This window comes from Capra hircus, chromosome 9, assembly GCF_001704415.2.
Source record: "Capra hircus breed San Clemente chromosome 9, ASM170441v1, whole genome shotgun sequence".
Taxonomy (NCBI): Eukaryota; Metazoa; Chordata; class Mammalia; order Artiodactyla; family Bovidae; genus Capra; species Capra hircus.
In genome coordinates this window covers 17,192,536-17,207,266 of record NC_030816.1, presented here as the reverse complement: position 1 = coordinate 17,207,266, position 14,731 = coordinate 17,192,536, and the positions used below count along the sequence as shown (strand labels likewise).

Genomic DNA, 14,731 nt, shown 5'->3' with positions numbered 1-14,731 from the left:
GGTAAACCAATATTCCTTACACTTAATTATATTTGAAACATTTAAATAACTTTTTTAGCCACTAACACATTCACTTTAGGATAAAAGGGAGGAAAATCCCTCACACAATATGTATCAAAATGTACCACAGCCTTCCTAGAAAAGTTTGCTCCTTATACTTAAGCATATGCCAAACACCACAGGCTTCCCTGACAGCTCAGCTGGTAAAGAACCCACCTGCAATGCAGCAGACCCTGGTTTGATTCCTGGGTTGGGAAGATCTGCTGGAGAAGGGATAGGCTACCCACTTCAATATTCTTGGGCTTCCCTTGTGGCTCAGCTGGTAAAGAATCTACCTGCAGGAGACCTGGGTTTGATCCCTGGGTTTAGAAGATCCCCTGGAGAAGGGAAAGGCTACCCACTCCAGTATTCTGGCCTGGAGAATTCCACAGACTGTACAGTCCATGGGGTTGCAAAGAGCTGGAAACAACTGAGTGACTTTCATTTTCATGACAAAGGACATTATGATGCAACACTGATAAAAACATTATTGTATCTAAGGTAAATTATTCTCAGTTGTATCTAGATATAAAACAATCTTCAAAAAATGTACTTAATTCTTTAGTAAAAACAATTAGTTAGAACAATTACTTAAGAATACCTGATTAAGTCAAAATAGGTATGCCCTAAATGACTAAGTTTTATGATACAAAGATGCTATTTTTAACAACTCTTCTGGCATTATTTTATTTATTCACCATAGAAAGAATGTTAGTAAAGTAAGAATGGAACTGAAGGAATCAACTTGCCTGACTTCAGGCTCTACTACAAAGCCACAGTCATCAAGACAGTATGGTACTGGCACAAAGACAGACATATAGATCAGTGGAACAAAATAGAAAGCCCAGAGATAAATCCACACACATATGGACACCTTATCTTTGACAAAGGAGGCAAGAATATACAATGGAGTAAAGACAATCTCTTTAACAAGTGGTGCTGGGAAAACTGGTCAACCACTTGTAAAAGAATGAAACTAGATCACTTTTTAACACCGCACACAAAAATAAACTCAAAATGGATTAAAGATCTAAATGTAAGACCAGAAACTATAAAACTCCTCGAGGAGAACATAGGCAAAACACTCTCAGACATAAATCACAGCAGGATCCTCTATGATCCACCTCCCAGAATTCTGGAAATAAAAGCAAAAATAAACAAATGGGATCTAATTAAAATTAAAAGCTTCTGCACAACAAAGGAAAATATAAGCAAGGTGAAAAGACAGCCTTCCGAATGGGAGAAAATAATAGCAAATGAAGCAACTGACAAACAATTAATCTCAAAAATATACAAGCAACTCCTGCAGCTCAATTCCAGAAAAATAAAAGACCCAATCAAAAAATGGGCCAAAGAACTAAATAGACATTTCTCCAAAGAAGACATACGGATGGCTAACAAACACATGAAAAGATGCTCAACATCACTCATTATTAGAGAAATGCAAATCAAAACCACAATGAGGTACCACTTCACACCAGTCAGAATGGCTGCGATCCAAAAATCTGCAAGCAATAAATGCTGGAGAGGGTGTGGAGAAAAGGGAACCCTCCTACACTGTTGGTGGGAATGCAAACTAGTACAGCCACTATGGAGAACAGTGTGGAGATTCCTTAAAAAATTGCAAATAGAACTACCGTATGACCCAGCAATCCCACTTCTGGGCATACACACCGAGGAAACCAGAATTGAAAGAGACACATGTACCCCAATGTTCATCGCAGCACTGTTTATAATAGCCAGGACATGGAAACAACCTAGATGTCCATCAGCAGATGAATGGATAAGAAAGCTGTGGTACATATACACAATGGAGTATTACTCAGCCATTAAAAAAAATTCATTTGAATCAGTTCTGATGAGATGGATGAAACTGGAGCCGACTATACAGAGTGAAGTAAGCCAGAAAGAAAACACCAATACAGTATACTAACACATATATATGGAATTTAGAAAGATGGCAATGATGACCCTGTATGCAAGACAGGAAAAAAGACACAGATGTGTATAACGGACTTTTGGACTCAGAGGGAGAGGGAGAGGGTGGGATGATTTGGGAGAATGGCATTCTAACATGTATACTATCATGTAAGAATTGATTCACCAGTCTATGTCTGACGCAGGATACAGCATGCTTGGGGCTGGTACATGGGGATGACCCAGAGAGATGTTATGGGGAGGGAGGTGGGAGGGGGGTTCATGTTTGGGAACGCCTGTAAGAATTAAAGATTTTAAAATTAAAAAAATAAAAAACTATAATAAAAAAAAAGAAAAAAAAAGAAAAAAAAAGAAAAAAAAGAAAAAAAAAAGAAAGAATGTTAGTAAAGTAAGATGTGGTTTAAAGTGAAGTCCTTGCTATTAGGGTTATATCAATAAATCAATTCACTCACTTCACTGATCCTGAATGTCCCTGAATTTCTCCATCTGTCAAATGAAGTTAAAATTTTAAATGAAATAAGATCTGATGACATGATCCTCTACATAGAAAACCCTAAAGACTCCACCAGAAAATTACTAGAGCTAATCAATGAATATAATAAAGTTGCAGGATATCAAATCAACAAGCAGAAATCCCTTTCATTCCTATACACTAACAATGAGAAAACAGAAAGAGAAATTAAGGAAACAATTCCATTCACCATTGCAATGAAAACAATAAAATACTTAGGAATATATCTACCTAAAGAAACTAAAGACCTATATATAGAAAACTATAAAAGACTGGCAAAAGAAATCAAAGAGGATGCTAATAGATGGAGACATATACCATGTTCTTGGATCAGAAGAATCTATACAGTGAAGATAAGTATACTACTGAAAGCAATCTATAGATTCAATGCAATCCCTATCAAGCTACCAGAGATATTTTTCACAGAGCTAGAACAAATAATTTCACAATTTGTATGGAAATACAAAAAACCTCGAATAGCCAAAGCAATCTTGAGAAAGAAGAATGGAACTGGAGGAATCAACCTGCCTGACTTCAGGCTCTACTACAAAGCCACAGTCATCAAGACAGTATGGTACTGGCACAAAGACAGAAATATGGATCAAAGGAACAAAATAGAAAGCCCAGAGATAAATCCACACACCTATGGACACCTTATCTTTGACAAAGGAGGCAAGAATATACAATGGAGTAAAGACAATCTCTTTAAACTGGTCAACCACTTGTAAAATAACGAAACTAGAACACTTTCTAATACCATACACAAAAATAACCTCAAAATGGATTAAAGATCTAAACATAAGACCAGAAACTAAAACTCCTAGAGGAGAACATAGGCAAAAAAGAAACTAAAACTCCTAGAGGAGAACATAGGCAAAACCCTCTCCAACATAAACCACAGCAGGATCCTCTATGATCCACCTCCCAGAATACTAGATAAAACCAAAAATAAACAAATGGGATCTAATTAAAATTAAAAGCTTCTGCACAACATAGGAAACTATAAGCAAGGTGAAAAGACAGCCTTCTGAATGGGAGAAAATAATAGCAAATTAAGCAACTGACAAACAATTAATCTCAAAAATATACAAGCAACTCCTGCAGCTCAATTCCAGAAAAATAAAAGACCCAATCAAAAAATGGGCCAAAGAACTAAATAGACATTTCTCCAAAGAAGACATACGGATGGCTAACAAACACATGAAAAGATGCTCAACATCACTCATTATCAGAGAAATGCAAATCAAAACCACAGTGAGGTACCATTTCATGCCAGTCAGAATGGCTGCGATCCAAAAGTCTACAAGCAATAAATGCTGGAAAGGGTGTGGAGAAAAGGGAACCCTCTTATACTGTTGGTGGGAATGCAAATTAGTACAGCCACTATGGAGAACAGTGTGGAGATTCCTTAAAAAACTGGAAATAGAACTGCCTTATGACCCAGCAATCCCACTGCTGGGCAAACACACTAAAGAAACCAGAACTGAAAGAGACACGTGTACCCCAATGTTCATCGCAGCACTGTTTATAACAGCCAGGACATGGAAGCAACCCAGATGTTCATCAGCAGATGAATGGATAAGAAAGCTGTGGTATATATACACAATGGAGTATTACTCAGCCATTAAAAAGAATACATGTGAATCAGCTCTAATGAGGTGGATGAAACTGTAGCTGATATACAGAGTGAAGTAAGCCAGAAAGAAAAATACCAATACAGTATACTAACACATATATATGTAATTTAGTAAGATGGTAATGATAACCCTGTATGTGAGACAGCAAAAGAGACACAGATGTATAGAACGGACTTTTGGACTCTGGGGGAGAGGGAGAGGGTGGGATGATTTGGGAGAATGGCATTGAAACATGTATAATATCATATAAGAAACTAATCGCCAGTCTAGGTTCGATGCAAGATACAGGATGCCTGGGGCTGGTGCATTGGGATGACCCAGAGGGATGGTATGGGGAGGGAGGTGGGAGGGGGGTTCAGGATGGGGAACACGTGTATACCTGTGGAGGATTCATGTTGATGTATGGCAAAACCAATACAATATTGTAAAGTAATTAGCCTCCAATTAAAATAAATAAATTTAAATTAAAAAATAAATGAAATAAGATCTGAAAACACACTTTTATACTGTGAAGCACTGATATAAATAAAAAAGTATATTTATTGCACTTCTAGACAAGACACTGTGTCAAGATACTTAAAAAGACTTGAAGATATGTCAGGCATATGTATCTTTAACAAACTTCAACTAGTAAGAAAGAGGTAAACCCACAAATAATGATTGCACAAAGCAAAAGATATATTTCTATTAGAAGAGTAACACAGAAACTGCATACAATTCAAAGCAGAATCATCTACTTGTAAGTGATCCTAAAAGTTTCCATTTCGACAGATATCAAAGATAAGTATGACAAGTAAAGATGGGGCACAAGGAGGGAGAAGGTATCATTTCAAATAGTAACATCAACAACATAAAGAAAGGGAAAGCTTCAGTACATGCACATACAAGGGGCATTCCTAGTCTTGAAATCTTGCTTTACATTTGTATACTTTGCATTTTCAAAACACACTGTCACAAAATATGAAACAATAAAATAGTTTTCTTTAATCCTGCTTTCATGGAGGGGAGAAAAGTAGCAATGAGAAGAATCAAGAGATTTTTCTGGAGTATATTTGGAGGATTATCCATGTTAGCTCACTTGCTGACACAATATAGTACAATAATCAATGATATGCAAAATGATGACCTCAAGGAATTACAAAAGTTAAGTCATTAAAGATATGGGGTACTTCTTAGGAGAGGAAAATTACTAAAATACAATAAAGTTTTTTCTTTTAAATTAAAGAATAAAATTCTACATTTTCATTAGAATATGCAATTTTCTGTTCATTTTAAAAGTATATTTTCATTTTGACTTTCCTTCCAACCTCAAATGCTAATCAACAAATATGTATTTCTAACTACAATTAATTTTTTGTATTCTAGTTGAGCTTATTTCTTTTAGTCTAGAGATCTGTATATTTTATTTAGCAATCTGCTCACAAATTCTTTCATTAATCAACCAATCCCTTAATGTCTATAAGTATGCAACTTTAAAAAGCATGGCTCCTAATTAGATCAGAATGAGTAAACTTTGAAATACAAAATTTGTATATAAATAATTACTTAACTACATATACCAAGTTATTTAAATATTGTTTTCATATTTCATAATTAGCAATAAAATGGTGAATAATAACAAAACAATGATACATACTTCTTAAGACGCAAAATGATTAGTTCACATAAGGAGCCATAGAAAGGCATTTTTACATTAGATAATTTAAGAAATGTAATAACATTACTACTCAGAAATAATGCAGTAGTTTATTAGGTAAATCTACATGTATGCAGCTTCAAACTGATCATAACATATCAAATGGTTAGAGAGAAGCCAAAGCAATAAAGAGGTACCAAATTGATATCATGGGGCCTTGGGTACTGAAAGTTTTCCCTAGTTTTTGGTCATACATTCCTAAATGTTTGGTGCAGATGGTAAAGAATCTGTCTGCAATGCAGAAGACCCGGGTTCAATCCCTGGGTTGGGAAGATCCCCTGTAGAAGGGAATGGCAACCCACTCCGGTATTCTCTCCTCTCCCATGGACAGAGGATCCCGGAGGGCTACGGTCCATGGGGTCCAAAGAGTCAGACACAACTGACTGACTGAGTACAGCACATAATCTAGAAAGACAAAGGAACTCTCCTTGGCTTGAATTATTTTATATATACATATATATATATATATAAATAGAAAGGATTGTTGAACTTATTGTAACTAATTCCAAGCAGAATTAAACATTTTGTGATTCAAAATTCTCAGAAGAGTTTTAGGTAAAAACAGTTAGAGTCAGAATTGGTTAAGAAAGAATTGGCCTTTCCACTACATGCAATTCCTTTGTTATATTTGAACTTCTTATTAAACTTCAGGAAATTTAAAATTCAACAGGCAGAGTAACCTGATACAAGTAAATGTAATAAATGACATAAGGTCTCTTTAAAGTAAGCATAAAAGCATATATCATAATGTGAAGAATAATGTAATGTGAACATAATTTTTTTCAAAGTATCTATATTTTAACATAAAAAGCTAAATTTCAAATTCAAATGCCCACTTTGACCTGAGAAAAATCTCCTTAAAGTGCACATAAGAGGAGCCAATAGGTAGAAATAGCTAAATTAACTTTTTTTGGAGAGCATTAGGAAGTAAATAACAGGTTTATTTACTCTTATCCCAAGTTAAGATGCAGCAATCCCACTTCTGGGCATACACACCGAGGAAACCAGAATTGAAAGAGACACATGTACCCCAATGTTCATTGCAGCACTGTTTATAATAGCCAGGACATGGAAACAACCTAGATGTCCATCAGCAGATGAATGGATAAGAAAGCTGTGGTACATATACACAATGGAGTATTACTCAGCCGTTAAAAAGAATTCATTTGAATCAGTTCTGATGAGATAGGTGAAACTGGAGCCAATTATACAGAGTGAAGTAAGCCAGAAAGAAAAACACCAATACAGTATACTAACACATATATATGGAATTTAGGAAGATGGCAATGACGACCCTGTATGCAAGACAGGAAAAAAGACACAGATGTGTATACCAGACTTTTGGACTCAGAGGGAGAGGGAGAGGGTGGGATGATTTGGGAGAATGGGAATTCTAACATGTATACTGTCATGTAAGAATTGAATCACCAGTCCATGTCTGACGTAGGGTGCAGCTTGCTTGGGGCTGGTGCATGGGGATGACCCAGAGAGATGTTGTGGGGAGGGAGGTGGGAGGGGGGTTCATGTTTGGGAACGCATGTAAGAATTAAAGATTTTAAAATTTAAAAAGAATAAAAAATTAAAAAAAATTAAAAAAAAAGATGCAATAATAAAGTTCAATAAGCAAAATAGAATAGTAAATACAAATATAATAAAAAATAAGTAGATAGGTCAAATTATAAAAAAATTACTCAAGAACTGAAGGGATTTGGATAGTGGAAGTTACTTTTAAAGGATATTTACAATTCAACAGGAAGTCCACTAAGACAGATGGGCAATGAATAAAAAGACACAATTAGTTAACAAAGCTGTGGAATTATAATCAACCTTATTAATGTTCAAAAAAGCCTCAAACCCTGAACATTTTAAAAATTTAGCAATTAGTTTTGAAAAACCCAAGTACCCAGTCCTGGAGAACAGACACTCTCTTCATTTCTATTAGAAGAATACAAAATCAAAGCAACTTAGGATGCATCAAGAACCTTAAAAGTGTTCATATCTTTTGATTAAGTATCTACCTTCTGGGACTCTGACCTAGAGATTAAATTCTAAAAACAGAAGAAAGATTTAAGTTTTAAAATATTAAATTTTAGCCTGATAACACAGTAAAGAAGCAATCCACACTTTACCACTGAAAGACTAAGCACAGGAGGGAGACATCTTTGGCTACTGCAAATAACCACATGCCCAATTCCAGGCCCTCAAGACTTCATTAAACCTTCCCAGACTCCAAAAGGTAAGATACAATATCTCACACACCAGATACTCAGTGGTGATAAGAATTCTTGCCCTCACTTAGTCTACCTAATCCTTGCAGAAGCCTTATGAAGGAGATACTATCATCTCCATTAAAAAGTCTACATGTCATAGATTTCCAGAATGTCTGTCTTGAATAGCTGAAACAGAACTCAAAATCTGTGAATGCCAGAGATTTACTACAACAGAAATGTGTATTATGCAAGACCTAGGGGAAGCCAGCTTAAAGATTTAAAACACTGTAGTCCGTGGGGTCGCTAAGAGTCGGACACGACTGAGCAACTTCCCTTTCACTTTTCACTTTCATGCATTGGAGAAGGAAATGGCAACCCACTCCAGTGTTCTTGCCTGGAGAATCCCAGGGACGGGGGAGCCTGGTGGGCTTCCGTGGGGTCGCACACAACTGAAGTGATTTAACAGCAGCAGCAACAGCAGCAGACATATAACTATTTACAAAATGATGTGATTAACTTTAATGTATTTCTTGTCTTTGATGAGAATATAATTTTCTTTGCAAAGACACTGAGCTCTGGGAGTTGAAGAAATACTATTTTCCATGAATTACCTGTGATGGTGCAAAACCAGACATGTGAAAAGCTGAAAATACAAGTGGCACCTCCGCCTTCAGTAGCATTTCAATATAGTGAGTGCTGCAAAAATACACTGGATGAATGCCAGATTCTATAGTGTCAGCAGGTAGGTACCTCTGCATGAAGGAGAAAAATCGAGAATTAATGAATTTAAAAACAAACTCATCTAAATCTTATGCTTTAAATTACTACTTTAAAATTAACATGGTGGCATAACAACCCACTGCAAATTTTATGTAAATTATAAAGTTATAATGTTCAACACCAAAGAAAGATAGGGGCTTCCCTGGTGGCTCAGAGGTTAAAGCATCTGCCTGGAATGCAGGAGACCTGAGTTTGATCCCTGGGTCGGAAGGTCCCGTGGAGAAGGAAATGGCAACCCACTCCAGTACTCTTGCCTGGAGAATCCCATGGACAAAGGAGCCTGGTGAGCTACAGTCCATGGGGTGGCAGAGAGTCGGACACGACTGAGCGACTTCACACACACAAAGAAAGATTAAATCTCAATAAAGGCAGTATGATACTTTCCTTCTGAGATAATGAATACAATTAACAGTTTGTAATTTTGACAAATTCAGTCTCTATGGAATAATGGAGATGGGTATTACATGAAAGAATAAATATATAAATAAGTACATTAGTAATAAATGATTTACATTTTAATTCTAAGCATATTTCAATATATTTATATTATCCTTGGCTTTAGTTAATGACTCTAAAATATCAAAAGAGTTTATTTAGTTTGTCAGCTCTTAAGATATTTGCCTAATCAGCTTTTTCTAAGCTAATGTTAAATAACCCAAATCTAAACCTGAGTTACTAATAATTGAACTGAGAAATCCATAAGAAATTCATCTCTAAAACTGTGGTGCATCCTCATTAATGAACCCAGGCTATCTATCTATCTATCTATCTATAATTTATTTCATATATTTTATATTTATATTTATATGTGTATATATATCATATATGTATAGATACATATACACATATATTTACAAATGCATTTTTCAGCAATTTCTTCATAAAGTAGGTTATTTCAATTTAGCTCTTCAGTACAATTTATCATCATGAATCCTGTATGTTTTAATGTTACTGTAAACTCAACATCTAACCACAATACATTTTTTAAACAAAGAACAAACTTGAAGATGTAATTTTGAGTTAAGAAAAATTATTAGACTAGCAATTATATCCTATAGACTGATAAAAAATTTGATACTCAAATTGGATCTGCTATCATAATGAATAATAAAACATGAAAACTACTGATAAAATACTGATTTTAGAAATTTTCATATATAACTCAATTTAAATTTACCTTTTTATCTTTATTGGGCAGCTCAAATTTTTTTAATAAAGGAAAGTTAATAATTTAAAATCAAATGCACACATAACAATTACATGAGTTAAAATAAGAATTGTTTCAAATTTCATTGCTAAACTGTTTTTAAGAATTTATGTTTGAGTTATATAAGAAAATCAGTGATTTACCAGTAGTTTTCATGTTTTATCATTCATTATGATAAATAATGATTTATCATTTCATATTGGAGAAATATGTATTTGTGGAAACATATAGGTATAAATACATATTTTATAATAGGTTCTTAGGGATTTATTTCACAGCACACACACAAATTAATATTACATATTGATGACTGAAGACATATGCCTCATATTAAATGAACATCCTGTAGTCAACTTCAGATGGATGTTCAGACAAAGAAAATTACTTTATGAAATAGTTAAGAATAAAAATATGAACTGAATGAGAATTAGCATCCTTTGATTTATCTTCTTTTGTTGAGTACACAATGTGTTTTCACTGACTACTAGTTCCAGAGTAGAATTAATGAGTCTAATAAATATATGTAAGAGCAAAAAAATCAACTCATACATACACAATACTTTAATTTTCAAGGCAAATTAGATAACAATTTTCTGAATATATATAATAAGAATGTAAAAATAATATATTTTAGAAATATTCTTACACAGTGTTCTCTAAGTTGCTTAATACAATATATTTAAGTTTGTATAGACATGGGGACAATAAATTAATTAATTATCTCAAAGAAAAAAACATTATTATGTAATGGATTCCCAAAGATAAGGCAAGAATTCTTCTACTCTTATGAATTATCCTCTGTTGGAAGAAATTTGCCACAAATTTTGGTAAACAACAAAACTCCGAGCACCAAGGCCTACACAGAATAGCTACTCAACAAACTGACTGAATGACAATAAGATACTAATGATTACACCATGTAATTATAATAAACTCTCTTATAACAACAGAAGTTTTGTTAACTGGTCTGTTATCATTTCATAACTCTAATTTACAGTTAATGATATTCATAAACCAGATCAATGACTGCTCTGAGCCACATGAATATAACAAAGAATTTTCTGAATCATCAAATTATAAATTATATTTGTTATACTTCTAGTGTTCTGATATATTTTGGTTAGTCACAACTCTTGAAAAGGATGGTAACTCAATAAAAGGTAACTCTAAAGAAAATTCAGAACATAGAATTAAGCAGAACACAGACAGGATCATATCATTTAACAGATCACCTAAGTAACATATAAACTAGCCTAATATGGAAAAAGTTATCAGTAAAACTTTTGGTTTGGGATATACTAAAACTGGCATGATATGAACCCATATGTTCATGTTATGCCATTTCTTTCTAATGATTAAAAATGAAAGATATGTGCTTAAAGAAAAACACAGTATGCAGTCTTAGTGTTTTTTCTTTCACTACAGGTAGTTTTGATGACTCATTTTATTCCTAACACTAAGGAAAACTTATGGATATTAAATAGAAAGATGCTGATATAAAGACAAACTTTCCAAACCCATCCAAACTGATCCAATCCAATCCAATCCAATCCCGTCCTCCACTCTAGGGATCTGTAGGCAGAGAACAGGCCATATTTTATTGGCATTGCTGCAGTGACTCTGTGAAGCATGTGCAACACGCACACCATGCAGAGGCCTGAACAGAAAACTCGGAGCTCCCTTTTTGATTCAATTAATTCTAAAAAAACAATATTTCTCCTCTCAGAAAAAAAAAGGAACCACACATAGGAAAAAGGAATCTTCTAAGATTCAAAGTCACATATATGAAGGGGAAAGGACTTTAACGCTTATCCTCTTCCCAGTAAGTGACTGGTTACATGACTTACTACTGTTAATCCCTTGCAAATAGGTTACAAGTGTGCCATGACATGCTGATGATTATAACATTTAAATCTAAATGAACATTTCAATGCTATTAGAATTTTTAACTTTAAACCTCCTGTGTTGGATTATTATTAATTTATTTTATGAAGGAAGAATCAGATATTCACACACTTATCTATGTAAAATAATTAAATGAATATAAAGTGACTATCCTATTCCATGATACTTTCTTGTAGAACTACTCTAGTTAATTAGAATGCAACTTTATCCTGATTTATCATCAAGGAAGTTTTGTTTCTAAGTGAATTAAAATACTTCAGTTTTTATTTGAATTTAATTTGTTATCCTTTCTCATCTTTCAACTAACAGAGAAGGCATACATGATTGCTATTTTTATTATAATTATTATTTGAGATTAGGTATTCCTCCATGGAAATAACTGATTTCTTGATCTTTCTTAATCTATATTTATTAACAGCTTTGATGTTAACAATTAGTGAAACTGATTCTTGATGAAATTCCATAAAGAATGATTATTTTATCATTCATGAAGAATTTTCTTAAAGACAAAATTGGAAGATAATTTAACTATATCAGTACATTAAAGGGTTCTTCTTGTCTAAATGGCTTAAGGACACATTTTTTTTTTCAAATTATTTTTATCTCACAGTAATAGAGTTTATAAATTTTTGAAAACTTTAATATTTCATTATTTCCTATATTGTTTCTCCTAAGCCAAATTTTAAAATCTTTTTGATGCAATTTGTTTATAACACTTTTAAGAATGTAGGGGAACTTTCTTCAATACATTTTCTAAAGTAATAAAAGCCTACTGTCTTTCACATTTGTTGCTATTGTTCAGTCACTCAGTCCTACCTTACTCTTTTACCCATGGACTGCGAAGAGCTGGACACAACTGAAGTGATTTACTGCATATGCACACACATGGACTGCAGCACAGCAGGCTTTCCTGTCCAAAACCAACTCCCGGAGCTTGCTCAAATTCATGTCCATTGATGAAATTCATGTCCAGTGATGCCATCCAACCATCTCATCCTCTGCTGCTCCCTTTTCCTCTTGCCCTCAGTCTTTCCCAGTATGAGGGCCTTTTCCAATCAGTCAGCTCATCAGGTGGCCAAAGTATTGAAGTTTCAGCATCAGTCCTTCCAATGAATATTCAGGGTTGACTTCCTTCAGGATTGATTTGATCTTCTTGCAGTCCAAGGGACTCTCAAAAGTCCTCCAGCACCAGTTCAAAAACATCAATTTTCAGTGCTCAGCCTTCTTTGTGGTTCAACCCTCACGTATGTACATAACTACTGGAAAAACTAGGCAGACCTTTGTTGGCAAAATGATGTCTCTGCTTTTTAATATGCTTTATAGGTTGATTATTAGAGAAGGAAATGGCAACCCACTCCAGTACTCTTGCCTGGAGAATCCCATGGTCGGCTACAGTCCATGGGGTCACAAGGAGTCGGACATGATGGAGCGACTTCACTTTTCACTTTCACTTTCATAGGTTGATTACAGCTTTTTTTCCAAGGAGCAAGTGTCTTTTAATTTCATGGCTGCAGTCACCATCTGCAGTGATTTTTGAGCATAAGGAAAAAGAGTCTGTCACTATTTCCACATTTTACCCATCTATTTGCTATAAAGTGATGGGACTGGATGCCATGATCTTAGTTTTTTGAATGCTGAGTTTTAAGCCAGCTTTTTCACTCTCCTGTTTCACTTTCATCAAAAGGCTCTTTAATTCCTCTTCGCTTTGTGCAATTAGGGTGGTATACCTGAGGTTATTGATATTTCTCCCGGCAATCTTGATTCCAGCTTGTGTTTCATTCAGCCTGGAATTTCGCATGATGTACTCTGCATATAGGTTAAATAAGCAAGGTGACAATATACAGCCTTGAGATACCCCTTTTCCAATTTTGAACCAGTTCATTATTCCATTGCTTCCTGACTTGCATACAGGTTTCTTGAGACAGGTAAAGTGGCCTGGTATTCCCATCTCTTTAAGAATTTTCCACAGTTTGTTGTGATTCACAAAGTCAAAGGCTTTAGCGTTGTCAATGAAGCAGAAGGAGATATGTGTCTGGAATTCCCTTACTTTTTCTATAATCCAACGGATGTTGGCAATTTCATCTCTGGTTCCTCTGCCTTTTCTAAATCTACCTTTACATCTGGAATTTATCAGTTCACATATTGATGAAGCCTAGCTTGAAGGATTTTGAGCATTACCCTGCTAGCATGTGAAATGAGCACAACTGTACGGCAGTTTGAGCATTCTTTGGCATTGCCTTCCTTTGGGACTGGAATGAAAACTGACCTTTTCCAGTCCTGTGGCCATTGCTGAATTTTTAAAATTTGCCGGCATATTGAATGAAGCACTTTAACAGAATCATCTTTTAGGGTTTAAAATAGCTCAGATGGAATTCCATCACCTCTACTGGCTTTGTATGCAGTAATGCTTCTAAAGGCTCACTTGACTTCACATTGCAAATGTCTGGCTCTAGGTGAGTGATCACACCATCATGTTTATCCAGGTCAATAAGATCTTTTTTGTACAGTTCTTCTGTGTATTTTCGCCACCTCTTAATATCTTCTGTTTCTGTTAGGTCCATACCATTCGTGCCATTTACTGGGCTTATCTTGGCATGAAATGTTCCCTTGGTATCTCTCATTTTCTTAAGGAGATCTCTAGTCTTTTCCCATTCTATTGTTTCCTCTATTTCTTTGCACTGATTACTGAGGAAGGCTTTCTTATCTCTCCTTGCTATTCTTTGGAACTCTGCATTCAAACGGGTATATCTTTCCTTTTCTCCTTTGTCTTTTACTTCTTTTCTTAGTGATTTTTAAGGCCTCCTCAGA

At 34.7% G+C, this 14,731-nt stretch overlaps 1 protein-coding gene across 2 annotated transcripts in view; it reads right to left on the bottom strand.

Annotated features, from left to right (window-relative positions):
• TBC1D32 (TBC1 domain family member 32) overlaps nucleotides 1-14,731 on the bottom strand; it is a 193,378-nt gene that overhangs the window by 17,026 nt on the left and 161,621 nt on the right. For both annotated transcript variants that reach the window (XM_018053005.1, XM_018053006.1), the window contains one exon: nucleotides 8,643-8,783. In XM_018053005.1, coding sequence (XP_017908494.1) covers nucleotides 8,643-8,783 — 141 coding nt within the window. The remainder of the gene's footprint in view (nucleotides 1-8,642; nucleotides 8,784-14,731) is intronic.